The sequence below is a fragment of the Myotis brandtii genome, unplaced genomic scaffold (assembly GCF_000412655.1).
Source record: "Myotis brandtii unplaced genomic scaffold, ASM41265v1 scaffold1227, whole genome shotgun sequence".
Lineage (NCBI taxonomy): Eukaryota > Metazoa > Chordata > Mammalia > Chiroptera > Vespertilionidae > Myotis > Myotis brandtii.
The window spans coordinates 142617-168140 of NW_005354280.1; the positions used below are offsets into that span (position 1 = coordinate 142617).

General features: G+C 42.7%; 2 protein-coding genes and 1 pseudogene across 3 annotated transcripts; 1 reads left to right on the forward strand and 2 right to left on the reverse strand.

Moving 5' to 3' along the window:
• LOC102263563 overlaps nt 1-5503 on the forward strand; it is a 79224-nt pseudogene extending 73721 nt beyond the window's left edge.
• A 2344-nt stretch (nt 5504-7847) lies between these two features.
• LOC102238716 (GTPase IMAP family member 7-like) lies at nt 7848-14655 on the reverse strand. 2 transcript variants are annotated; one of them, XM_014533717.1, is made up of 3 exons: nt 14575-14655; nt 14537-14538; nt 7848-9062 (listed from the first exon to the last, which is right to left on the reverse strand). In XM_014533717.1, exon 3 carries the CDS (start codon nt 9023-9025, stop codon nt 8135-8137), a length of 891 nt encoding a protein of 296 aa, XP_014389203.1. In that variant the 5' UTR covers nt 9026-9062; nt 14537-14538; nt 14575-14655; the 3' UTR covers nt 7848-8134. The 2 variants fall into 2 exon arrangements, with proteins under 2 accessions (XP_014389203.1, XP_005858957.1); XM_005858895.2 differs by lacking the exon at nt 14537-14538 and having other exon boundaries at nt 14573-14655.
• Nucleotides 14656-16829: 2174 nt separating this feature from the next.
• On the reverse strand, nt 16830-17695 carry LOC102239034 (lactoylglutathione lyase). Its single transcript, XM_005858896.2, has one exon. The coding sequence runs from the start codon at nt 17599-17601 to the stop codon at nt 17047-17049; it is 555 nt and encodes a 184-aa protein (XP_005858958.1). The 5' UTR covers nt 17602-17695; the 3' UTR covers nt 16830-17046.
• Nucleotides 17696-25524: the final 7829 nt, after the last annotated feature.

Here is a 25524-nt window from a genome sequence, read left to right on the forward strand (position 1 = left end):
TCGATCCCGGTCAAGGGCATGTACCTTGGTTGCAGGCACATCCCCACTGGGGGGCGTGCAGGAGGCAGCTGATTGATCTCTCTCATCGATGTTTCTAGCTCTATCCCTCTCCCTTCTTCTCTGTAAAAAATCAATAAAATATATATTTTAAAAAAACATGGATCAGTTTTGAATTCGGTCAAATGTCTTGACTGCACTAGGTAATTTTCTACATCATCTTTTAATAAGATGTGTTATAACAACAAATTTTGGTATGAATATTTCCAAATAAGACTTATCTGTAGCTTTATTTATTGGTCAAATCTCTGTTAGCCTTTGGGATCAATATCACACTTGATTCAGAGAAAGAACTGAAAGATTTCCCTTTTGTTATGATCAGGAAAAGCTCACATAACATTGAAATGATCAGATTTGTAGAGGTTTAGGTGAATTCACCTGTGAAAGCATGCTCCTCCTGGCCGGCCCTGTCCTTATCCCCCCACCCTCATCGGGGCAGGGCTGGCTGGCCAACTCCCATGACCCCTCCCCCTAGCTGGCCTCGCCCCCGATTGGTCCCCCCATCCTGATCGGCTGGACCCCACCTATGGATGAATTGGTGCACCGGCCTCTAGTAGTTAATAATCCTGTATTATGTACTTGAATGTTGCTAAGAGAGTAGATCTTAATGTTCTCACCACAGAAAAGATATAGTAACTATGGCACCCAATGCAGGTGTTAGCAAACACTATGGTAGTGATTATTTTTAAATATATAAATGTATCAAATCAACACATTGTATACTTTAAACTTATACAATGGCACATGTCAATTATATCTCAGTAAAGCTGATGGGGGAAATCTAGGTGGAGTTCAGTGACAGTTGGTTCTTCACTAGAGATAAGGAGCTGGCAAGAATGGGTGAAAATCAGACCTCAGGCGATTAACGTCACACTAAGTGAAACCCCTCACTATATATGGGCAAAGTCAACTCAGAGAGTGTGAGTGAGTTAGGCATGGCCACATCCTTGTTAATGACCTAACCAGGTCAGGCCCCCTATCAGCATAATCCTCCCCACCTCCCTCCCTCCACACAGTGACTGGCTATTTTCCTCACCTTTCTCATGACCGACTGGCTATTTTCCTCACCTTTTCATGACCCTCTCAGGGGAGAGACCTACAGAGATAGCTAGAGTAGGCCCTGCAGGAAAGTGTTCACACTCTCCCTGCTGTTCCATTTTTGATAGTTGGAGAAGCCATCCTTTCCTTTGAGAAAGATGAGATTTTCATGTGATATCCTGGCACTAGGACCACCTTGGTGGCACTGTCCCAGGGAAGGAGGCTCTCAAGAGGCCAGTTTATAGGTAAAGACCTAAAAGCAAAAGGAGTTAAAATTAGTGATCCAGGCTAAAAGTGAAAACAGGCCTCAGAAACCTAACATGCTATTCTCTCATGAGGTTATAGCCCCTGTGGGGGACAAGCTGTTGTGTCACAGAGACCTTCTGTGACAGCCCATCACCTCAGCCCAAAGCGGTGTTTCACAGTGGGAACTTCCCATTCTAATGCCTCAGTGGTGAGTGTTGCTGTCTCTTTAAATTGTCACTCCCGGGCCCCACCCCTTGAGGCGTCCAGAGAGGTAAGACACTTCCCTGTGTGCTGGGAAGTAGGTCAGGGGCTTCTGGGCCAGCCTCAGAGCCCGTCACTGATTCTGCAGGAAAGGTGAGCACCAACAGGGGAAGGGTGTGGGCCAGAGAGGAGGAGCTGTGAGGACCTGGAAGAATTCAGTGCCTGTAAGAAGCTCGCTGAGTGCACACCTTGGTTCTAGTAGGTACCAGGAAGGGGAGCGGGATCTAGCAAGAGTAACTCCACACTCCCAGGTGTGTAAGGATGCCTGAGTTTCACACACAGCAGCTCAGGAGCAGCAGCAAGTATCTCCTGCAGCCTGGATGCCCACTTTCTTACTCGGGACTGTGCACTGTGCACAGGGACTCGGTGAGCACAGAAGGTTCCATTGTGTTAAACGATGACTGATGGGCTGGAACCACTTTACTTGGAGAAGCCTCAGCTTGGGGGCAGGATGTCAGGAGTTGGAGGGGAGGGTCCCAGTCTCTCCAGGACACTGATCATATTTAGACACATTGAGACAGGACAGTGAGTTTACTTCCCAAAAGCATTGTCAGAGGCTCCAGATCACCTGGGACATATGTTTCTTTTCCAATTTACAGGACAAAAATTCCAGTTCTGTTCTTGTACCTCTCCCAGGCCATCCACCCTCAGATGTCAGGAGTTGGAGGGGAGGGTCCCAGTCTCTCCAGGACACTGATCATATTTAGACACATTGAGACAGGACAGTGAGTTTACTTCCCAAAAGCATTGTCAGAGGCTCCAGATCACCTGGGACATATGTTTCTTTTCCAATTTACAGGACAAAAATTCCAGTTCTGTTCTTGTACCTCTCCCAGGCCATCCACCCTAACTGGATCCCTAGTTCACTGAACAAATTCTCAAGTTCTTGTGGTTTTCCAAAGTCTCCCCTGGCTTCTGAAGCTCCTGGGAAATTGAAGTATCTACAGATTTTATCACATAGAATTACCAGGGAAAATTTAATGTCTAAAACTTTCTCACTGGCATGAGTCTTAAAATTTCACTTCTGCCCTTTAGATTTTATATCCCTGAAAAAACAAAGTCAAGCTCATGAAATGTTCTCACAATATCATTCCAACCCCAGCCCAGCCCTTCCAGTGTTTTTCCTTCAATTCTGAAGTTCAGGGGAAGCAGGAATAATGACTTTGTTACTGTGTTTTCACCAACTCTTTGGAGTTGAGCTGACACATCATAGGTAGTTATACCTATTTGAAGAATGAATGAATGGTGTTTGGGACTCTTTCAGGTAAACATGGGAGAACAGAAGATGGCAAGAGATGAAGAAAGTGTCTATGGTAAGGACATGTGTACTGCATACTTGCTTCCTGGTATGAGCCCTGGATAATAATGGAAATGGCAAACTCAGGACTGAGCAGGTAACCCCAAACACGTCTCTGAGATGTTTCAGGTAAAACAAAAAGAGCCCTAAGATGTGCATATTAGTTGGGTCCCTGCCTCTGTCAAGCTGGGAGAATATGAACTTCCTTGACTAGTCTGGACCTCCATTCCCCAAGTGTAAAATGAGGATAATAACCTACTGTGATCTCCACAGAAGAGGATGTAGAGGGTATTAGATCATGCACTAGAGGGAGTGTGATACACCAGGTAGAATGTTAGAGAACATGGAAGGTTAAACAGGAGTTTTATAGCATGCAGCAGGATTACGAGGGAGGGGAGGCAGGAGGAGGGAGAGAGGGAGAGAAGGAAGAAAGAAGTGATTTCATTCAATCCTCTCAACAGCCCCAGGAGAAACAACTCTACTATTATTCCTATTTTTGCACAAAGGTTTAACACTTGATTGGCAACTTCCAAGATGGCATAACTGACCCATGAAAGAGCAGTGAATCAAACCCAGTGTGTCTGGGACACCAGACAGCTCTTCACCCCCAGGCCTACTGCCTCCGCCTGCCCATCTTCCATGGCATCTGGGAGGAGTATGGCAGAGGCCACTGAAGCCTCAAATAGGGACAAATCATAGGTTGTGGGGGACCAGGGATAATGGGTGAGGCCATATCTGGAATTATGAAGGGGTTTCCTCTGGAGCAAAGTTGGAGAACATCTTGCCCTCAGGCTGTTTAGGACCTGCTGAATCATTTGATCTGGCCCTGCCAAGGCAACAGCAGGCAGGACTCAAAATTCAATAAATCTAGGTGCTTTTTTCATAGCAGCATAAATTTATATTAAGTGAATTATATTAACCAAATCCTATACAATGAAGAGCTAATATGCTAATTAGACTGAACAGCAGAACGACCATCTGGATCTTCCGGATGAAGCTGGGGCTGTGAGGGCCAGCTGAGGCAGCCAGGGCTGTGAGGGCAGAGCTCTTTGCATGAATTTCATGCATCAGGCCTCTAGTTATGTTATAAATATGCAAATAGCCCTTGGCAGAAAAAAGATTCCCCACCCCTGCTCTAGAGTAAAGCCCACCAGGTGTTGAGCATCTACAGATGCATGTGGTGAAACCAGAGATGACAGGAATAGGTGCTGAAGATCCCCTGATGTTCAGAAAGCTCTGACCAATGACCTCAGTAAGGCTTTGGTGGGAAAGCAGAGTTGAGACACTGTTGTTCTTGTTCAAAGGCCTCAGGGAATCCAGGTAAACAGGATAAGTTGCTTTAAGATTTGGAAGCTCACAGATCACTTGTCCTCCAGGTTCGGAAGACACCACACAGGCCCTGCAGAAGCCCCAGCTGAGGCTCATCCTGGTGGGGAAGACAAGGGCTGGGAAGAGCGCCACCGAGAACAGAATCCTGGGCCACAGGTGCTTCCTCTTCAGACTCACAGCCACTTCAGTGATCAGGACCTGTGAGGTGGGGAGTTGCAGGTGGGACAGGTGGCACATGGAAGTCATGGACACCCAAGACCTTTTTAGCTCCCTAAGACCCAAGACAGACCCGGGGGCCAGGAGCGAGCCCGCTGCTACCTGCTGTCAGCGCCTGGGCCCCACGCTCTGCTCCTGGTGACTCAGCTGGGCTGCTTCACTGCACAGGATCAGCAGGCCAAGAGCACGCTCGAAGTCCTGTTTGGGGACAACGTGGTTGCTCGCACCATTGTGCTGTTCAAGCAAAAGGAGGACCTGGGTGGGGACTCTGCAGGATTTCGTGTGCCACACTGACAACCATGCTCTGCAGGCTCTGGTGGCCGAGTGCGGGGGCCGAGTGTGCTTCTTTGACAACAGGGCAGTGGCCAGGGAGCAGGAGGCCCAGATGCAGGAGCTGGTGGTGCTGGTGGAGCGCCTGCTGCAGGACCATGGGGATGCCCTCTACTCCAACGAAGTGTACCACCTGGCACAGACACCGGCCTTCTCAACCCCTGACAAACAACTGTGATGGGTGGCAGAGAGGCTGGTTGGCTGCACGTGGGGGTGACGAAGGCGGGGCCTGCTGGGCGCACTGTGGGACTGGGTGATGGCTTGAAAGCTGCACACATCCCCGCTGCTGGGCGTCCTGTTCAAGCCTGGAGACTGCTCTCCAGAGACTGGTTCCAGGCTGTGGAGGAGACCTCTCCCGAGTCACGGAATGTATCTAGGTAGGACTTGGACCCATTACCTGACAACCACATTCTTCCCTGGTGTCTGTGCCTCTGAGGCCCACAGGTTTTCCTTGTGTCCCTCACCTGGCAGTAACCTACCAACCCAAAGACAAAATTCCTGCCCACTCCCATCTCCTCCCCCCCCCAAAACCCCCCACCCCCTCAAAAACAAACCAGCCCATGGGACCTGGCCCTCCAGGAGTTCTTTCCTGGGCTCTTCACTTACTGAAGCCTAAGCTGTTGATGCTCTTGCCTGTTTTCCACTGACCTCAGGCTGCCGTGGGGGTCCTGAAATCATCCCTGGTCTTCCCAGGGGATCAAAGGCCAGAGCCAACACAAAGCCTCAGTCCAGACCCATTTATTTCAATTGAATGTGAATTGTATGAATAAATGCCTTGGACATTCATGTTGTGTTAATGGAAATCAATATTTGCAGATGTTTGTTCATCTGCCTTATATGCCCATTGAATAAAGACACTGCTCTGTCATTCCTAACCCCTTCTGCAAAAACCACACACCCAAGTGCAGACACACACACACACACACACACACACACACACACACACACACACACACTGGGGTGTGTGCCTATAAGAATACAAAGCACTTAAGAACTGTTCATCTGTCCCCGGAAGGACATCTTCCTTTGCGTCCCCATTCAGACCCTTCAGCAACTTGAATGCAGAGGCTTCTACAAGTTCAAGGAAAATTGAACTAGAGACTCAAGTACCTAGGAGCCACTGAGGCCTCCGAAAAGTCTACTTCCAAAGAGGAGTTTTCTCACTGGCTGACACACTGACAGGGTGAGCATAGGCTTTTCAAGTCACAGGTAAATAAAAAGAAATGGAGAGGTTTGGACATTTTTATTTCAATATCAAAGTAAAGGGCAAACAAGTCTTAGTGGGCTGCGAATTGGTGATACAAGATGTGGTAAAGAGTCATTCCTCTGTTCCATGCAGGTCTCAGGGAGTCAGCTCTCTGGTCCAGATTAGATGAGCCAGGTTAGCACAGCTCTCCTGTCCACCCACACTTGCACTGCCCTCAGTGTCTCTACTCTCACAAACTCAAACCCACCTCGAATTCTGCTGGGTAATCCCAAATATCTTCCCTACAGTATCCTCTGCCTTGTGTCTTCACAGACAAACTCTCCCAGGGGCCTTCACATCACTACAGAGACAGGTAAAAGGGGGAAATAATCTGCAACAGCGGAGTGCATATGGGAGTGAGGCCCACAGCCCTGCCTGGAAACCATTGGGAACACAAAGGGGAAAGCCAGTGCCAAATGCTGAGACTGGACATTTCCTCTGCTGCCAAGGGCATTGTGCTTCAAGGCTTGTGCACAGATGCCAGGGAGGCACTGAGAGGAATCTGGATTTTGGGCTTGTCCACTTTTCTGGTGAGTTTTTGTCCTGAGGACTTTTTATCCTTTTTTTTTCCCCTGATCGGCTGTCCAGGTGCATTTTTAATGTGCTGATGCATTAAGGTAAGTGTATAGGGGAGTTTTGGATTATTCTTTGGTCTGTTTTACTGTTTTATTTTATATTAGGTCTGTCTGGCTTTAATGTGGTTTTTGTTATTTTTCCCCTGACTTCATCTGCTCTTGGGTTTAGCTGGCACAAATGGCATGAATTGGTTCTTTCTGCTCTACCTCCCAGACCAGAGTGATTTAAGGTATGTAGTCTCTGGTGAGGGAGGAGACCTACAAACCATTTGCTCTCAAGTGCCCTTGGTTGGGGAAGATAAGGTCTTGTGATTAATAAGCTGGCTGCAAGTCTCCCAAACAGTTAATTTTCTCATCTCAGTTTCCATTTGTCCAGGAATTTTTCTAGCTTCTTACTATCCTGCCTCACATGGACCACAGAAGTGTCTTGCTGGGGAAGCCTGCTGCTTCACTAACAAGGTGCACACAGACGAGGACTGAAATAATGTGCATCACCGGTGGTGCTAACACTTGACACAGGCAGGATTTCTCATTTGCATTTTCCTAAGTTGAGTCTGTGAACTCTTCATAATATATTATTGCCTGATTATGCCAATTCTGTAACTTCCTCAGGTTGTTAGCCTTGTGGGTATTGGTGGTGAGTGAGCCGGGAAGATGCTGGTGGTTACTGTCACAGCATAACAAACCATCCCAAAGCCTAGTGGTTTAAACCAACAACAATCTTTATTTTTCTCACAAGTCTGAAATCTGGGCAGGATGCAGGGGGGTGGCCCATCTTTGCTCTTTGCTGCTTCACCTGAGGTGGCTCAGTTGGCAGCTGGAGAATCTGCTTCCATGTTGCCTCACGGGCACAGCTGGCAAGTTGGTTCTGCTGGAGATGAAAGACCAGCCAGGGGGGTGGGCCAGTGACTTCAAGTCCTCTTCATGTGGCCTCTCAATGGGAAACCTGGGCTTCCTCACCACATGGTGGCCAAGTGCCAAGCCCACAAACCCTAGGGAGCAAAGAGGCATTTTCCCTATCTCACTTTTTAAAAAATATTTTGATTTCAGAAAGGAAGGGAGAGGGAGAAAGAGACAGAAACATGCATTTTCCCCTCACTTTTTAAAAAATATTTTGATTTCAGAAAGGAAGGGAGAGGGAGAAAGAGACAGAAACATCATTGATGAGATAAATCATTGATGGGCTGCCTCCTGCATGCCCCACACTCGGGATCTAGCCCTCAACCCAGGGATGTGCCCTTGTCCGGAATCGAACCAGGGACCCTTCAGCCCAAATGCTGATGCTCTACCCACTGAACAAAACCAGCTAGGGCCCTATCTCACTTTTGAAGTCACAATCATACACTAGTTGTCAAAGCAGTCACAAAGTTCATTAAATTTCAAGGAAGGGGACAAACCATATAATTCAACAGAAGGAAAAAGAAACTGATTATAAGAAAAATGGATGGGATAGAATATATTGTTTTAGTCATCTTTGGAAAATACAATTAATCACATTAACAAATCATAGTAAGTTAAGAAACAAAAATAAAATTTACATTATTTCCTAAACATATTCAGTATCTTTGAAAGCATATTCCGAATCCCATTTACAATATCTTCAAATATATTCCTTCCAGCTTCTTCTCTAACATTTTGAATATTTTCTTTATACTTCTCCCATGAGGATTTTTTTCTCTCCTCCACTTCTTGCAGTGATATTTTTCCCTCAGCATATTGCTCTTCAGCTAGTATAGTTTCCTTCCGTAATTGATCATCATAGATTATCTTCAAGGCCTCTTCCTTACTTTGCAGCTTTTTCCCTACCTCCTCGTAGATGGCATCAGAAAAGTAAGCCCCTCCGTTCCTCTGCACCATTTCCTCTATCATCTCCACCAGCACCTGCAGTTGGGCTTTCTTCTCAGCCTCATCTGCCCTTTGCTCGTTATTGAAGGCACAGCAGCGGTTCCCACATTCCTTGATGATGTTTTTCAGGTTTATATCTGCTCCTGCTAAAAAGTCATTCAGTGTCTGATTACCCAAACTATCTTTGCGCGTGAACAAGACGATCATGTGATTCATGGCTGCCCTCCCAAAGATGGCCTTGATCATTGTAACCGTTTTCTGCTCCTCCTCACTGTAGCGGCCCAGCTGTAGAACCAGGATGATGGCGTGGGGCCCCGGGCAGGAGAAGATGACACACCTGCTGATTTCCTCACAGGTGGTCTCCAGTGTCTCCTTGGTGTCAAAGAGCCCTGGGGTGTCCACGACAAGAAGCTTCCTCCCCTCCCATTGTCGCTCTGCTTTCTGACAGCCCTTGGTAACAGCATGGGCAGCAATTTTAGAAGCAAATTCTTCTCTCCCAAGGATGGTATTTGCTGTTGCACTTTTTCCACTTCCAGTTTTCCCCACCAGAACAATCCTCAGAGTGTTGTCCTGAAGGCCAGCCATTTCTTTCAAGAGGCTCTGAGGTGCAGGTACCAACAAGCTTAAGAAAGGGAATGAGAAGGGGAAAGGGTACTTAGGTAAGTGGGGACTATTCCCAAACCTCTTTTCTTCATTCTTTCCACCCCTGAAAATTTATAATCGTCTATTACTCATCTGAAGGAAATAATAAAGCAAAGTTTTCTCACAAAAAAAATACAAGGTCCAGGTGCTTTCATAGGAGAACTAATTTAAACCTCTACAAAGCTAATCATCTCAGTGTTATGTGAGCTATTCCTGCTTTCAATTCTTTCTCTGAATCAAGTGTGATATTAATCCTAAAGTCTAACAGATATTTGACCAATAAATAAAGCTACAGATGTGTCTCATTTGGAAATATTCATACCACAGTTTGTTGTTTCAACACATTATTAATAGATGAAGTAGAAAATTACCTATTGCAGTCAAGACATTTGACTGAATTCAAAACTGATCCATGTTTAAAGCATTTTATACATTGGAATTAATAGATCATTATCTAAAGTGATCTTATATAACTAAAAATTTAAATTTTATCATCACTTTTTCCCTGTAGCTGAGAAAGAGTAGATTATAATGTTAAAATAATGGGTTATAAAGTTTTGGGATGAAGAAAAAGTAGATACTTCTCTAACATTATTTTATATAACTGTAAATTTAAACTTTTATCATCACCAATTTTTTATGCAGGTGAAAAATAGTGTATTATAAAGTTAAATGGTGGATTACAAAGTTCATTTAGATGAAGAAAAAAGAAAGTTATTCAGCACTCAGCACCATTGAGAAAAAGGACAAGGAGAAAGGACTAGCTTTACAATGAATCAAGCGTTGTAATTTCTATGATTACAGAAGTGTAGTATTGTTGTATGAATAGAGATAATAGTGAACAAAAATCAGAAAATTCAGAAACAGACCAAATTAATCATACCTTAGTCACTTATATTCAATTCAATTACACTATGTTACAGTTAGGTTCAATAAGACAGCATACCACATCAAAGGGGCCAAAGATGATGTGATAAAGCAAGTTTGGAATATCTGTATAACCATAAAGAAAAAAGATAAAATTGCATTTATTGCCTCATGCCATTTGAATTGCAAGCAGATTAGAAGTTTAAATGTTACAAAAAAGCATATAAATAAAAGAAAAAAACATGGGTAACTTATTTGTAACCGGGAGGTAAAGGAAATATAAGATTTGAAATAGAGTGAATAAAAGGATGAATAAGTGTGATTACATAAAAATATCACAGATAATGTGGGACAAAAGACACCTTTGAAAAATCAAAACAAAAATGTCAAATTAGGGACAGTAATATTTCTCAGCTTACAACAAAGGGGGTAAATGTTCCTGCTATACACAGAAAATTAAAAAGTATGGAAAGTAATAATAGCAACTTGATAGAAAATGGAGTAAGAGATGGGAATAAATATTCAGAGAAAATTGAATTTAAATGCACCTTGAATGTATCAAAAGACATTAATATACACTCAGAAAGACAAATCAAAACACAAAATAAAGTCACTAAAAATATTAATTAAATTACACCTCTATTTCTGAGGTGAGATACTATTTGACACCTCCAGGTTTGGCAAAAGTCCAAATGTTTGCCAGCATAATCTGTTGGTAAAGGTAAGAGGGAAGCAGGCCTTCTCCTGCATGGCTGGTGAGAATGGAAAAACAGTCCAAACCCTACAGAAGGAAATTCAGCACTGTGCTGCCAATGTACATATGCATTTTCTCATTCATTGCTAATCCCCCATTTTAATACTTATCCCTTAAGTACCCTGACAAAAATGCAGAAAAATAACACATAAGGCTATTTATGGCATCACTATTTGTAATAAAAAAAGACCCCAAAACCATGAAATGGTATTCAGTAGGAACTGGTTGAATTATCACAGAGGTCCTCAAACTTTTTAAACAGGGGGCCAGTTCACTGTCCCTCAGACATTCCACACATGTGCACTGCGGGCCCCGGACAAGTCGGCTGCTAAGCAGGACAGGCAGCGGTGACAAAAACACCCGGTGGGCCAGATAAATGTTTTCGGCGGGCCGCATTTGGCCCGCGGCCGTAGTTTGAGGACCCCTTATATATTCACACAGTGAAAGACTATCCAACCTTGAAAAGGAATGTGTCTCTCTATATAAGCATGGAGAGGTCTCCAGGATACATCATTAAGTGGGAAAAGCAATGTGAAGAAAATAATGTAGAGTTTACCTACTATTTCTCTGACAAGGAAGAATATGCACTACATATATAAAATATAATACATATCTTTTTCATATATATGAAAAGGCAATAACAGGATACTCTGAAAACTAAACCAACAAAAATTTACTTTCATAGGGATGGGAGAAGCAGAGTGGAGGGAACAAGGACAGAAGCTGGAAATTGATGTCTTGGTTACATAATATTTCATAGATTTGATTTAGAAACCATGTAGGTAGTTTACATAATTACCGAAAATTATATTTTAAAATTCTAAAACCAAAATCAACTGGCAAACAAATCTTATTGTGTATTGTGTGGTGGATGAACCATATAAGCAATTGGTCCAAGATACTTAAAAAAGCAATAATGTCTTTGTCCATCTTGAAAAGGCATAGAGATAATATGATCCCAGTGACAATGACCCCCCCCCCCTTGGTGCTTAGAGTGTGGTTTTCAAATGCCATTTCCTACAAAAGTTAGGGTTTTATAAATAAACTACTGATTCTAGGAATAGGTGCGAAAATGCTTCAGTTGAGCCTTCAGTCTCTTGACAACAAGAAAGCCAGGATGCTCTCAAAAATCACTGGGATCTCATGGAAAGGACTTAAGAGCCAACCTCAAGAGAATGCAACTGGACATTGATGGGACAGTGTGAGCATCGATAATAACTCCAATGAATCAAAATACAGTATCTCAGATATCTTAAAATACACGAGTTCAAAACAAGGCCTTCTGCTTAAAATAATCAATCGCTCCCTTGGGAGTGTGCTAGGAAAGCATCTTCTTGTTATGAATGTTGACAAATAAAGGGAAAAAATTGAGCATTTATCTTGTCTTTCAGATACCACTGTACTTCATGGAAATGAGAGAATGGTTGGTGGGAACTTTCTCTTTATACAATTTTTCCATCTAATAACTAAGGGAAGAATGATAGAATTTGATATCATCACTGTTAGGTTTGATTGAGTAATTGAATCACTACCCCTTCTCTGGGAACTGGCTTTTCAGGCTATGTCACTATGGACATTCCCTTTGCTGAGACCACATTTCACTTGTGGTGACCACATTCCATTATCTCCCTTCCCGGTATGCATAAAGAAGTCTCCATCTAGAAAAAGCCTTCCAAAAATCCTTTAAAAGCCACTGACTCCAGCCACTGGGGCTTGGAGCCATCCAGGCTCAGCCACCTCATGTGTGGATGATCCAATAAATTCATAATCCCTCAGCACTCTGGCCACCTGCATTCCTCCTTTGGAGACCTAACAATCACTTCTGACCCATAATGAAACTTAGGCCATCATTAATGTCAATTACTGTCAAAGAAAGTGAGACAACTAAACATTATATGCCTTCTGAGGGAAGTTTCAGCTGAACCTACGATGTATTCCCACCAAATAGTCAAACCTGAGTCAATCAAGCCTCCCCTTAAATATAACTTCACCCAAAACACTGGACTAGAAGAGTAGGTGAAATGACATGTGAGAATGTTTATCAACAAAATGTAAACTGCCCAGTTCTTTTGGGAAAAAGACTCCTCCTTCTTACACAGAAAATTTTTCCAGAAAGAAACAGGGAAGGTGAGAAAGCTATATATTAAATTAAACATAAGAGAAACCAAATAATTGCAATTTATGAATCTTAGTTGGATCCAACTTCAAACAGTTTTTTAAAATTATGAGACAATCTCAACTGGTACCTGTAAAAAATCCTATTTGCTTTTGAAGTCTGATTATGGTCATATTTTTTAATGATTTAAAATATTTACTGATAAAATGAAACAAAATAATGCGGGGTGGCTGGGGAGTGGTCAGTATATAGATGAAACAAGATTGGAATCACTTAATAATTGTGGAAGCTTGGTCTAGGTCAGTGATGGCGAACCTTTTGAGCTCGGCGTGTCAGCATTTTGAAAAACTCTAACAACTTTGGTGCTGTGTCACATATAGAAATTTTTTGATATTTACAACCATAGTAAAACAAAGATTTAAATTTTGATATTTATTTTATATATTTAAATGCCATTTAACAAAGAAAAATCAACCAAAAAAATGAGTTTGCATGTCATAGGTTCACCATCACTGGTCTAGGTACATGGAATTTCCTTGTATTGTTTGTTTATCTTTGAGTAAATTAACATTTTTTAACAATAAAAATTTGATATGTGTGTAATATAACCACGGCTGACACTCTATACCAAGCACCCTAATAATTTTTTTATACATTATCTCACCTACTCCCCCATAATAGCCTGCAAAAAGCTAATTTTATTCTTCTAACTTTTAAAATAAAGACATTGATGTGGCTTGAAAATGCTGAGACACTTGCCCAAGGTGCTAACAGGTATAGGGAAGAGCAGGGCATCAAATTCAAAGTCTGTCTGACCACCACCTTCCCTCCTAACCACTGCACACATCTGCCTCCTCTCAGTGTCTTCTCAGACCCAGGATTCTAAAATTACATGGAATCAGAGCTAGATCAAGAGAGGGCAGGGAGGAGAGTCCACACTCTTTCCAGACAGAACACTTTTAGGAAGCCTGCAACTAGGGCCATTAAGTGGAGGGTTTCATATACATTGTTCCTGCAGAATAGTCATGCTCTACTCATGACACCCCCGCCTTACCTCACATGTCACACTTACTCAGGTTAGAGCTTCTCTCTACTGAATGATGAAAAGGATTCAGCAAACGGCAGTGCAGATTTCCTCTGGCCTTAGTGATGTGAGCAACACCTAGAGTTACCACACTCTCTGGGACTCTGCTTCTTTTTCAGTAAAAAGGGGGAGTTAGACAGGGTGGTGTCGACATTGCCTTCAAGCTCTAAAGGCCTGCCTTGGGGACACTCATTTCTTGTCCAGGGAAAAGGAAGGCTTGTCAGGCAGCCCTCAGTGTGTATCAGCGCAGCAAATGCATGAAGGTGCACCAGTCAGCACAAAAGTATCCTGTTCAATATGAGACATGTAACAACTATAATAATAAAAGCATAATATGCTAATTAGACGAAACAACCTTCTGGGCGTCCTTCCAGAAGAAGCCCGGGCTGCAAGTGCCAGCAGAGGCAGGTTGTCAGGGCTGTGTTGGCCAAGCCCCTTGCACGAATTTCATGGATCAGGCTTCTAGTTGTACTAATAAAGCTCCTGACTCCCCTCCCTACCCTCCTTCACTACCCTCTGACAGCACCCTCCTCCCCCCACCCCTACACCCCCTCTCTGCTTCTGGCACAGAACCTGGTTCTTCCTGGGACCAGAACCCACACCATGAACACTGCATGGACCTACTGCCCAAACAACTCTAGTGCTCAGGGCTGCTTCTCAGCCAGACTCACCTTCTTTTCAACCAGTTGATGAGTTCTCAAATGTTCTCCAAAGACACTCTTCCAGCTGGTGCTTTTGTTTTAACTGTGAAGAAAAAGAGTTCACAGCCTCTTAAACCACTGAGCCAGGAAGCATAGATTGGGTGGAGCCTGTGGAAGAACTGTTTGCCTTTAAAGAGACAGTAATATTTCCCCTAAATTGGTGGATGCTTTCATTTTGCCAAGTTGAAACCTTTTCTTCCATGTGCTTGCTCTTGTACCAAAATTACTAAAGCTATATTTGGTGTTTGGGGTTATAGTAGTGGATCCAAAGGTCCTTATTAAATGACATAAATCTTGCCCCCAAAAAGCCAGACACAGTGTCTATCACCTTCCCTGGTGCATTGGGAGACTGCAGGGTCATTCTGGAAGAAGAAAGTTGGACATAGGACTTGGTGTATCCTTGGGTCTTGCTGGTGATGGTACAATATGGGTTTTGAGTCTATTCTTTTAGGAGCGTCTCAAGTTACTCATTCAGAAATTAACAAAACTCAGTTACAAAGCCAAAGGGGTATAAACCATTGGGAGCCAAGTGGAAACGAGGAAGGAGAGGCCTGGAGAAAGTCTTCCAATGATCACAGTCTCTCTGTTTTTGTTTGTTTGTTTATTTGTTTGTTTTGTCATATGGTTCTTGCATGATTGAAAGTCTACATTGCATGACATATAAAGATGCATCCTGGGAGTAGATGCTTCCTTCTCTCCCAGCCTTCCTACCTTCTCCCTCTCCAGGCCCAGACAGAGGCAGCTAATCCTAGACTTACCGGTGGATGGATCCAAAAGCTGGGAATTGTTTTCAGCTGGGAGAGAGGCTGTTGACTCTCTCATGGTTGACAAGATGTTCTAGTTCTCTGTTGCATCACCACAAAAAGATTAAATTTTGATTACACATTTTACTTCACTAGATTGAGAAAGTGGGTTAGTCAATGCTTAAGCTTGAGTATAGGTACTAAGAAGACCAGATGTGGCACGAAGTAGAGCACAATAGGGTTGCTACCCATGGAGGGAAGCAGACAGATTTGGAAATGGTGTTGTAAATGCCCATATTATTGGACCAATTATTGGTATTTTTTTTATTTAAATGCTTATTTTATTTCAGTCTATAAGTATGGCCATTTGTTTGAGTTGCTCACATAAATCCATTCCATCCAGAAAGGAAATGTCAAGTGCTTCTAGCAGTATAAGCACAGTTGGCATGGCCTACCCAAAGATCTTCCACCACAGTCTATAGAAAACCTAAATGTAGTTAAACAAATTGGATGCTCTTATTCTCTGGGCCTTAAGAGATTTTTTTTAAATCAGTTTGTTTTTTTAAAAATAAATAAAATGTCAATCATGGCAGAGAAGACCACTGAGCTGATTTCTGATACCTAAGTTATCACTGGTCATAATTTATCCTAAATGACGACCGGCATCTGAAAGACCTTAGTGTAGGGCTCTTCACAGGTAACACAAGCACCACTCACACAAGAACAACCGGGCACCCCCAGAGCAGGTGAGGGCTACAGACTTCCTTCCTCCACTGCCCCCTCCCTCACCGCGGTTCTCAGGCCGAGAGCTGAGAGGATAAGGCTAAGTCACTGAAGGTTTTACAACAGGAGGCTAGCGGGGACATCCTGTGAGGTACTCATTTATGAGGTACATCTGAATGCTAAAAATAATGAAGGAATTTTGAGTACTCGTGCCTATTTGTATTGCCTTCCATTAATGAGAGTTATTTTACATGTCTACCCTGTGTTCTTTCTCACAGGATAGTTGGGAGGATTAAACAAGATAAAGCATGTTGACAGCCTAATCTGGTGTTTGTGAACCCAGGAAAAATATTCCCACCCTTCTCCCAATCCCCGAAATAAAGAGGTTAGTCCTTGAACTTCAAAAGCACTTTATACATAAGAAGAAATTAGTCTTTCTGTCAGCATCCTCCTCAGCATGATTCTGAGTTCCTCCCAAAAGTGCCTTCTCTCTTGTAAAATAAACACTTTATACTATTTGAAGTGCACAGAAAGTTTTGTTTTTGTTCAGGGCTCTTTACTTTCCACTGTGAAACGTTATTTCTGAGGACTGAAACCCCAGAAGGAAACATGTTAAATGTGTGTGTTTTTAAATGATGATTGAAAGGTAGACGTGTAGAGAAGTCAGGTTAGGAGGGAAAAGGCAAATGCAACCTCTGAAGGGAACTGTTCTAATTATTACCTAAAAAACTAATGTTACACAGCCACATTCAAGGACACAAGGCAAAGCACTACTTTAAAACTAGAGGGACTGATCAGGTCGGTGAAAAGCACAGCTGACACAGGAAGGGAAATGCACTTAAGAATAATTTGAATTGAGACAATGAACCATCAGTCCTCGATGCTTCTGTTATCGGAATATATCCAAACTCCCTGTCTCTCTTTTTTAACTCCCACAGTATCTTTATGGACATCTCAAAGCAGTATTCTCACAGACCTAAATAATAGTTATCATTTTGTTAGGATTCAAAATTTCAATCCAGTAGCCATCAGGATCTTGAATAAATGCCAGGCCTTTCATTTTACCATCGTCAGGCTTCTTCACAAATTTGACTCCCAGTTCTTCAAATCTTTTGCAAGCACCGTGTACATCAGGAACTGCAATTCTGATGTGACCAAACCCTCGAGGGTCTGATTTGCCGCTGTGGTAACTCTGGGTCTCATCCTCCTCACTGCCCCAACTGTGTGTCAGTTCAAGTGTAGCTTTTCTGGAGAACACCCATGCTACCTTTTCATCTTTATCTTTTGGGATGTCATTTTTATCCTCATAAGCCAAGAAATAGAGTGAAAATTTCATGGTGGGAAAACCTAATTTTTGGAGTAGCGTCATTCCAAGACCTCTAGTATAAAAATACAAAAACTTCTTAGGATCCTTAATTCGTAGCATGGCCTGCTGCAACAGAAAATCCTTGGTGCTGGGGTCCGGGTCCGAGCAACAACCGAGGGCAGCCTGGTCGGTAAGGCCGCCCGACGCGGGCTGCGGCTCTGCCATGGCTGCACTGCTGTATCACGGACGAAGGTACCCGGGAACGCGGTGAGCTCCACACTCCGCCCAGCCGGGGGTTGCCTCCACCCCAATTATTGGTATGAATGACTTTGCTCACCTTGAAGGAACCCAGGTAACAGTTTTTCTATTTCCAATAAAGACACAGATCAGGACCAGTTATATAATTCATAAGGTCTGGCACAAGAAAATACCAAGCCCATTGTTTAAAAATCATGAAGAATTTGAAGATGACATTACAGAGCTTTAAACCCTCTAAGCACAGATCCTTGAGCAAACCTACAAGTCACACATCCATGAAGCTCACCTTGACAGGCTGCATATATATGAGTCCAGAGCAGAGCCAGAACTGCACTTCGTGCTAAAAATGCTTCCACCACTGCCCCAGTTCACTTCATTCTCTATATTCCCTGAATGAAACTTGCCCTGCCAGAAGCTGCCTTTTATGTTTTCTTGGACAAGTAATTGCTCCTCCGAGCACACTCATAGGTTCCCAAAAGGGAAGAGGGATGTGGTTGAAATAGAATTCATAGATGCTATAGGGAACAGAATGTGGGTCTTGAATGGTTCTAGCCCTGAGGTCCTTGACCATGGAGGAGCATCTGGAGCATGGCTCCCACCCCTGAACCCTCACTTAGGACTGACCTCCCGCTAGGAGTCTTTTGATAGAAGGAATTTTGCCTCATGTTTCCTGTGCTGTTCACTTGGCTGTGCTTCTCATCCTTAGGAGCTCCTTTCCACACCCAGCTCTGCTGTGAGCCACCTGTCTCTCTGCTGTGGGTCCCCACCTGCAAGTCCAGGAAGGTGCTCTCCCCCCTCGCAGGAGACCCCCAGACCGCCGATTGCAGGCTCCTCCCCTCCCAGGATGCTGCTCCTTCCACATAGTTAGAAGCAAAGAGATGAATGTAGAGAAAGACATGGCTTCCTATTTTACATTTTATTCTTCTTATTTTTCTCCCTTTATGCTTTCCATCATAGACACGTATGTCCATGTGGAAATATGTGGATTTAAAAAAAAAATGTTGGGGTTATTAAAATACATTTCTTTAACTTCTATCAGAGTCTGCCTTGTGGAGTTCAAGTCTTTGTATGCTGCTATGTTCTAGATAAATTCAAAGCTCAAAATTATTACAACTTTGCAAAAATAATAACAGGAGGTGAAAGGAATTGTTTCTTGAACTGTCCTGACACTTCCATAATGAATAATTAACTTGGTATATCAGTTGCCTATTGCTGCCATAACAAATTACCAAAAATTTAGAGTCCTGAGACAATGGAAATTAATTTTCTTAGAGTTCTGGAGGTCAGGAGCCAGAAATTAGTCATATGCAGATAAAATGAAGATATCCTCAGGGCTGAAGGTTCTCTAGGAGAGAATCCATCGCTTGCCTCTTCCAGCTTCTAAAAGCTTCCAGAATCCCTTGTTTTGTGATCACATCACTCCAATCTCTGCTGCCATCATCACATTGCCTTCTTCCTCCTTTGGTCTTTCCTCCCTCTTCTGAGGGCCTTTGCGATTACATGTAGGACTCACTCAGATAATCCAAGACAATATCCCATCTCAAAATCATTAACTTCGTCACTTCTGCAACGAGGAAACATTTATATGTTCTGAGGATTAGGAATGCTTATATGGGGTTGGGGGGTGTGATTTTCAGCCTACCACATGTGGATAGGTTAACCTCTTTGTTACTCCCTTTCTGATCTTTAAAATGAAGTATTGACTTCATAGGGTCATTGTTTAGAAATTTGAATATTAAAGGTGAGATCTCAGTTCAAAGTGAGGACCATGGTGTTGGACACTGGAAGAAACGTGATACTTGATACAATGTGGGAGAGAAGTCTCTGAGTTATGTTCCACTACTGGGTGGAAAGAAGAGCTTGAAAGCAATACACTTGCGTTTCCAAAGACAGTTTGGGAGGTATAGCCTGGTTTCTCCTTGTAAAATGCAACAGTCAAGAAATGAGAGCAATGCATCTATAAGCCAAGGACCTCCAAGGGTTGCCAGCAGCCACAAGGAGCAGAACCCAGCAAAGATCCTCCCCAGCACCTTCAGAGAGAGAGAGTGGCTCTGCCAACCTTTTGATGCTGGAGCCCTAGAACTATGGGACCATACGTTTCTGTGGCTTTAAGCTACACAGTTAGGGTTACTGTGTTACATCAGCCCTAGGAATCTCACACAACACCTTTCTCCTTCCTCCACCTTTTCTCCTGCCTTCTTCATGTTCCATCCACTCAGCATCCCAGAGATTTTCCCTTATGCTGCATGAGCTGTTTACTAGAATAGTCTTTCCCACCGCCACTGCACATCTGGCCCAGGTGGACCACAGAGGCTGCTGATGAGTGAAGTGCTGGCTTTCTCAGAAAGACATTTAAACTCTGCCTGACCCTGTCTCTCAGCAATGCCTCACTGTCCAAGTTTCCCAGGCCCTATAATCAGCTCCACCCTATTTTCATTACTTTTACAGTTATTGAACTCAGGCCTTTTACTAAAGAATTTAGTGGTTGTCAGTAATATATGCAGCACCAAAACAAACCCCCAAATTCTTTCTTTTTGAGAGAGAAAGTGGAAATGAAGGGCTCCTGGACTCTTAAGGGAGTGGGCAGACTACCAGGCTGGTGTGAGCACAGTAGGTCCTGAGACCACTTCTGCCTGAGAGGATGCCCCAGGCCCATTGGCAGAAGCCCACTCACACTCCCACAGAACAACGGATTCACACAAAAGAATAAATAGTTTTACAAAAACTCACAGACAAAGACAACAGTATGGTGGTTACTTGAAGAAAGGAGGATGGAGGTTTGTAAGGGGTAAATGGAATCAAATATATGGTGAAGAAAAGAGACCAGAATTTTGGTGGTGGGAACACCAAGTAATATACAGATAATGTACCACAGGATTTCACACTAGAAATACACATAATATTAATAGCCAATGTCACCCCAACTAATTTTAAAAAGTATAAATAGTTTCATCTAAAAAACAGAGTAGGGCTTCATTCTTTGCAAAGTAAAATAAAAAGAGCATTTGTCCATTTAAATACACAGGAGCCACCTTCCTCAGCTGGCAGCACACAATGCTAATGTGTCTGACAGTGTGTCCCCTTGTGTTAACACAGTGACACTGGTTTTGTTCCATGAGCAATGGAGCAGATTGTCATATTAGCACATCAGCACTAGTGTCTGCCATTAACACGTGAAATGCAGTCAGGAAAGCTATGTGGGTCTGGTTCTGCCACTAGCAGCATCTATGGCTTTGGACAAAATAATAACCCCTCTGAGGCCTGGAATCTCTACAGATAAGAAGATAGATAAGTGTCAGATCATCTCAGTCTGATGCCTTCCAAGGAATTACACCATACACTAATAGGTGGGCCTTGCCCATGAGAACAAGTCCTCAGACTCTCCCAGTAGTTTGAATCCTGATCCCGGGCTGCTTACCCACACTTCCTCTCAGATGTTGGTTGGTTGTAGTGATAAACCTGTGACAGCGAACAGGGGTCCTCATGGAAGTCCACTTGGAGGGACCAGTCGTGGGATTCTTGGCTTTAGGGTCTGTGTGAAGGAGCAATATCACTGCGGGCCTCTGCTCCCATGCTCTGAGTGCCCGGGGTCATCAGAGTCAGGTATAGTTACAGACAGTGACAGACCCCAGCCCATCACCATGTGGCACCAACAGCCAGGAAAGGCAGGAAGCAGGGCAGCAATTGTGCCTCTCCCACAGTCTCTGCCACTCTGAGCACATCCTCCACTCCCTTCCTTACTCATCTGACAAGACTTTTTAGTCCTCTTCCTCCAAAACTCATTCCTTTGCTCGGACAACCCTGGATTCTTAGCCCTTCCTTGACCCTGGGGGCAGAAGAAGAGGCTGCTTATAACAGGAACCTAAAACTATTCAGAGGCTGTGGGATCCATCTGTTAACATTCAGTCACTTGCCTCTTTTCTGGGATTTTTCAGTTTGGTTTCCACAATTTCTGATGTTATCTGCATTTCTTCCTTTTGGGTTTAGTTTGATGTCCTTAGGTGCTTTCCTACTACTGATAAATGCTGTTTGTACCAAGGGACAAAGGTGCAATTTTAATGTATATCCAAAATGTATCATTAGCACAATTTTTTTTTTGCTTCTTATTATCCACCCAATTTCCAAGAAATGAGCTACAGGATGTTATTGTAAATGAACTTGTGCACCGGAAAGCAAACATCCTGCCTCCATCACAGCACTTTCCGTCGTTTCCTCCTTATTCTGTTTAAGTCGCCACTTAAAGTTTTGGACACAGCACAGTCTAGAAAGGCTAGGTTGCAGGGCCCATTTACCATGAACTGTACCTGCTGAAGTGTTCAGAGGGGTGAGAAGAGAAGGCTTGGCCAAGAAGAAATATCACCACGGAGATCAGCCTGAAGAGTGTTTAGGATCAATTTGGAACCCTCCTATGGTGGTGCTGGCGTGTGGATGAAATGGAGGAGTTCCCCTGTGAGCCTCCAAACCCTCACCTGTTCCTCCTCCAGAGCAGGCACAACACTTAGTACTTTGACTCTGACATGAGCCAAACAAAATAAATTCTCATGGATGTTGCCATCTTTCAAGCTCTAACAATGACATTCTCAAAGCTTAACTTGTGAATAAACACCTAATGCAGCCTCATTGTTTTGGAATATTTATTGAAGAAATATCACTTGGAAATATCACTTAAAATTAGAATTATGGGACTCGTTTCTGAGCTGTGAAAGACCATAAATGGCTATCTGGAAATATAAGGAGACACCAGCATTTCTCCTGTCCTCTGCAAGTATAATACCTCTGCATTGATTGGAAAGCCTAGGACTCCAGACAAACATAGCAACCTGAAAGGCAATGGCACCTGTCACCTAGGCCCCATTTAGCAATAGTTCATTGAACCCCACTGAACAAACATAAAAAGGGAAAACTAAACTATACAAAATCCATGCACTCAGCAGGAAGGAAGATGAGGGGAGCTAGCAGAGTAACCATCATTAAATCTAAAACTACTGACTGGGTTTCCATTTTCAGACAGGATTGTGAGGGGCCCTGCAAGAGTGATAGCTGGTGGAACAACCATATCTGGTAAAATTTTTTACAATTGAAGTCTCTAAAACTGCCCTAAGGTAATATAGCAAATGAAGAAATGTTAATTTTTTACACTGGACCAAATCGTAGTAACAAGTGTGAGAATCTGGGTGGTACCTAATCCATGACTCCCCCACTCACCTTCAGCTCAGCTTAAGGAAAACTCCATTCTGGGCAGATGCGATAAAGAAGATGGGGCTACTGCTCCCCTCAGTTAACCATCAAGTATATGCTACCTTACCAATAGGGGCAGGCTGGCAGCATTTCTCATGATGCCCTTTAACTCTGATTTGCAGAACTAAACTGGTGAGCATAACACAGAGTCTCTATCCCAGACATAACAGGCTAAGAATACTGGGAACCCAGCGGCCCACACTCCAGCTCCCTCATATGATGGAGGGTCCATGCTGGGAGAGGCAGGTTAAGAAGACCAGAGGCAAGCATCCTTTGATCAGGCCCCAGAGCTGTGGCTCAGAGCTTTTGTGCAGGAAGAAAAGAAGTCCATAATTACAGAGAACTCCAAAGATCTCCTCAAAAGAAATGACTTTATTTGAAGCAGAGTGTGGGAAGTTCACAGACACTCTTGAAAACTGTGAAGGTTTTAATGGTAAGTAATTTAGAGGAGTCTGGTAATCTGATAAGAGCTTTAATAGAAACCATGGGTCAGCCATTTACTAGAGAGAACCAGGAAAATAGGCATGTACAAAGGGTGGTTCTAGGATCAGAGAAAATCTGAAAGAGTGGCCCCCGAACCACGCCTGTAAAGGAAACCAATTTTATTTATATCAGACTGTGGAGCATTTTATGCCCAATGACATTGTCCAAAACAGGAGAGAAAACAGATGGCAATTAGTAGACCTAACAGCTGGGTATAAAACCAATGGAGACATGGAGCTTAGCAGTGATTAAAGAAAGAGAGAAAGAGAGCACTGCTAAGACTATTGTCATTCAAGGTGACATCCCAAGGCTGCGCTTTCTGTGGATCATGATCACAGGTTTCACACTGAAGGGGAAATAGACTTCTCCACAGGAGTTCAGCCATGTCACTAAACCAACTTGAAAACAACAACAACTTGAGCCCTAGAAATGCAGAGGTGAATCACTATCCAGACCACTGCACTACATTACTTAAAACACCTAGTTTATTAATGAAACTGCAAGATATACTACAAAGAAACATGAAATTGTGACCCAAGGAGTGACAAAAATTCAGGCAACAGTAACTCTCTGTGAGAGGGCCAACATATTGGCTTTGAAAAGAGTGCTTCATATCAGTAAGTAGAAATATGTTTAAAGAACTGAGGGAAATAATGCTTAAAATGAAAGGAAGCCATGATGACAATACCTCATCAAATAGAAATGAAAATTTTACTAGAGAGGCTCAATGGTAGGTTTAAACCAACAAAAGAAAGAATCAATGATTGGTGTAAAAATAACAGAAGTTAGGAGGTCAACAAAGATGAGATGTGGGGACCAAATAGATATAACACTAGAACACTCCACCCAACAACACCAGAAAACACTTGCTCTTCAAATGCACAAAGAACATTCTCCTAAGCAGACCATGTATGAGGCCGTAAAATAAGCCTCAATAAATTTAAGAAGCTTGAAATCATACAGAGTATGTTCTCTGGCCATAATGAAGGAAAGTTAGCAATCAGTAACAGAAAAAAACTTGAGGAAAAGGACTATATATATGAATTTTTTAATCCTCACCTGAGGATATTTTTCCCATTGGCTTTTAGAGAGAGTTGAGTGGAAGGGAGGAGGGAAGGAGAGAGAGAGAAAGAGAGAGAGAGAGAGAGAGAGAGAGAGAGAGAGAGAGAGAGAGAGAACAGTCACATCAATTTGTTGCCCCCCACACCCATTCTCCTATCTCGACCTTGGGCCATGGATTGGACCTGCAACCTAATTACATGCCCTTGACTGGGAATTGAACCTGCAACCTTCCAGTGCTCAGACCTATGCTCTAATCGCTGAACACCCCAGCCAGGGAAAAATCAATATTAACCAACACAATTCTAAATTATCAAGGAATCAAAGAAGATATAAAGAGAGAAATTATAAAGACTTTGAGATAGATAGAACGGAAAAACAAAACAAAACAGCATAGCAAAACTCATGGGGGGGGGCCAAGGTGATACTCAGAGGAAATTTTATATCTGGAAATATACATGTAGCAATATTAAACCAAGATTAAAGGTCTCAAACCAGTATCCTAATTTTCCACATTAAGGCATTGATTAAGGAAGGAAACAAAACCTAAAGCAATTACAAGAAGGATACAATAAAGACTACAAGTGGAAATAGGAAACAAATAAAGCAATTACAAGAAGGATACAATAAAGACTACAAGTGGAAATGAATGAACTACAAAAGAGAAAGTCAATACAAAAAAAAACAACAAAACCAAAACTTGGTTCTTTGAAAATATCAGAAAATTGAGAAATATTTAGCCAATTTGATAAAAAATATATAGAGAATTAGTAAAATCAGAAATGAAAAAGCTTGTAGAAAAAAACAATTATTACTGAGCTTATAGGAAAAGATAATTATTATTATATTTTATAAACAATCTTGGGCTCTCCAAATTAGATAGCATAGATAAAATGGAAAAATTCATAAACTACCAAAATTGACTCAAGGAAATATGGACATTTCAATAGATCTATAATATGTAAAGGGATTAAATTACTAATAAAAAACATTACCTACAAAGAAAACCTCAAGCCCAGATTCTATCAAACATTTAAGAATGATTCATATAAATTCTTCACAAATTCTTCCAAACAATAGAAGGGGAAGAGCACATCCAATCTTATTCTA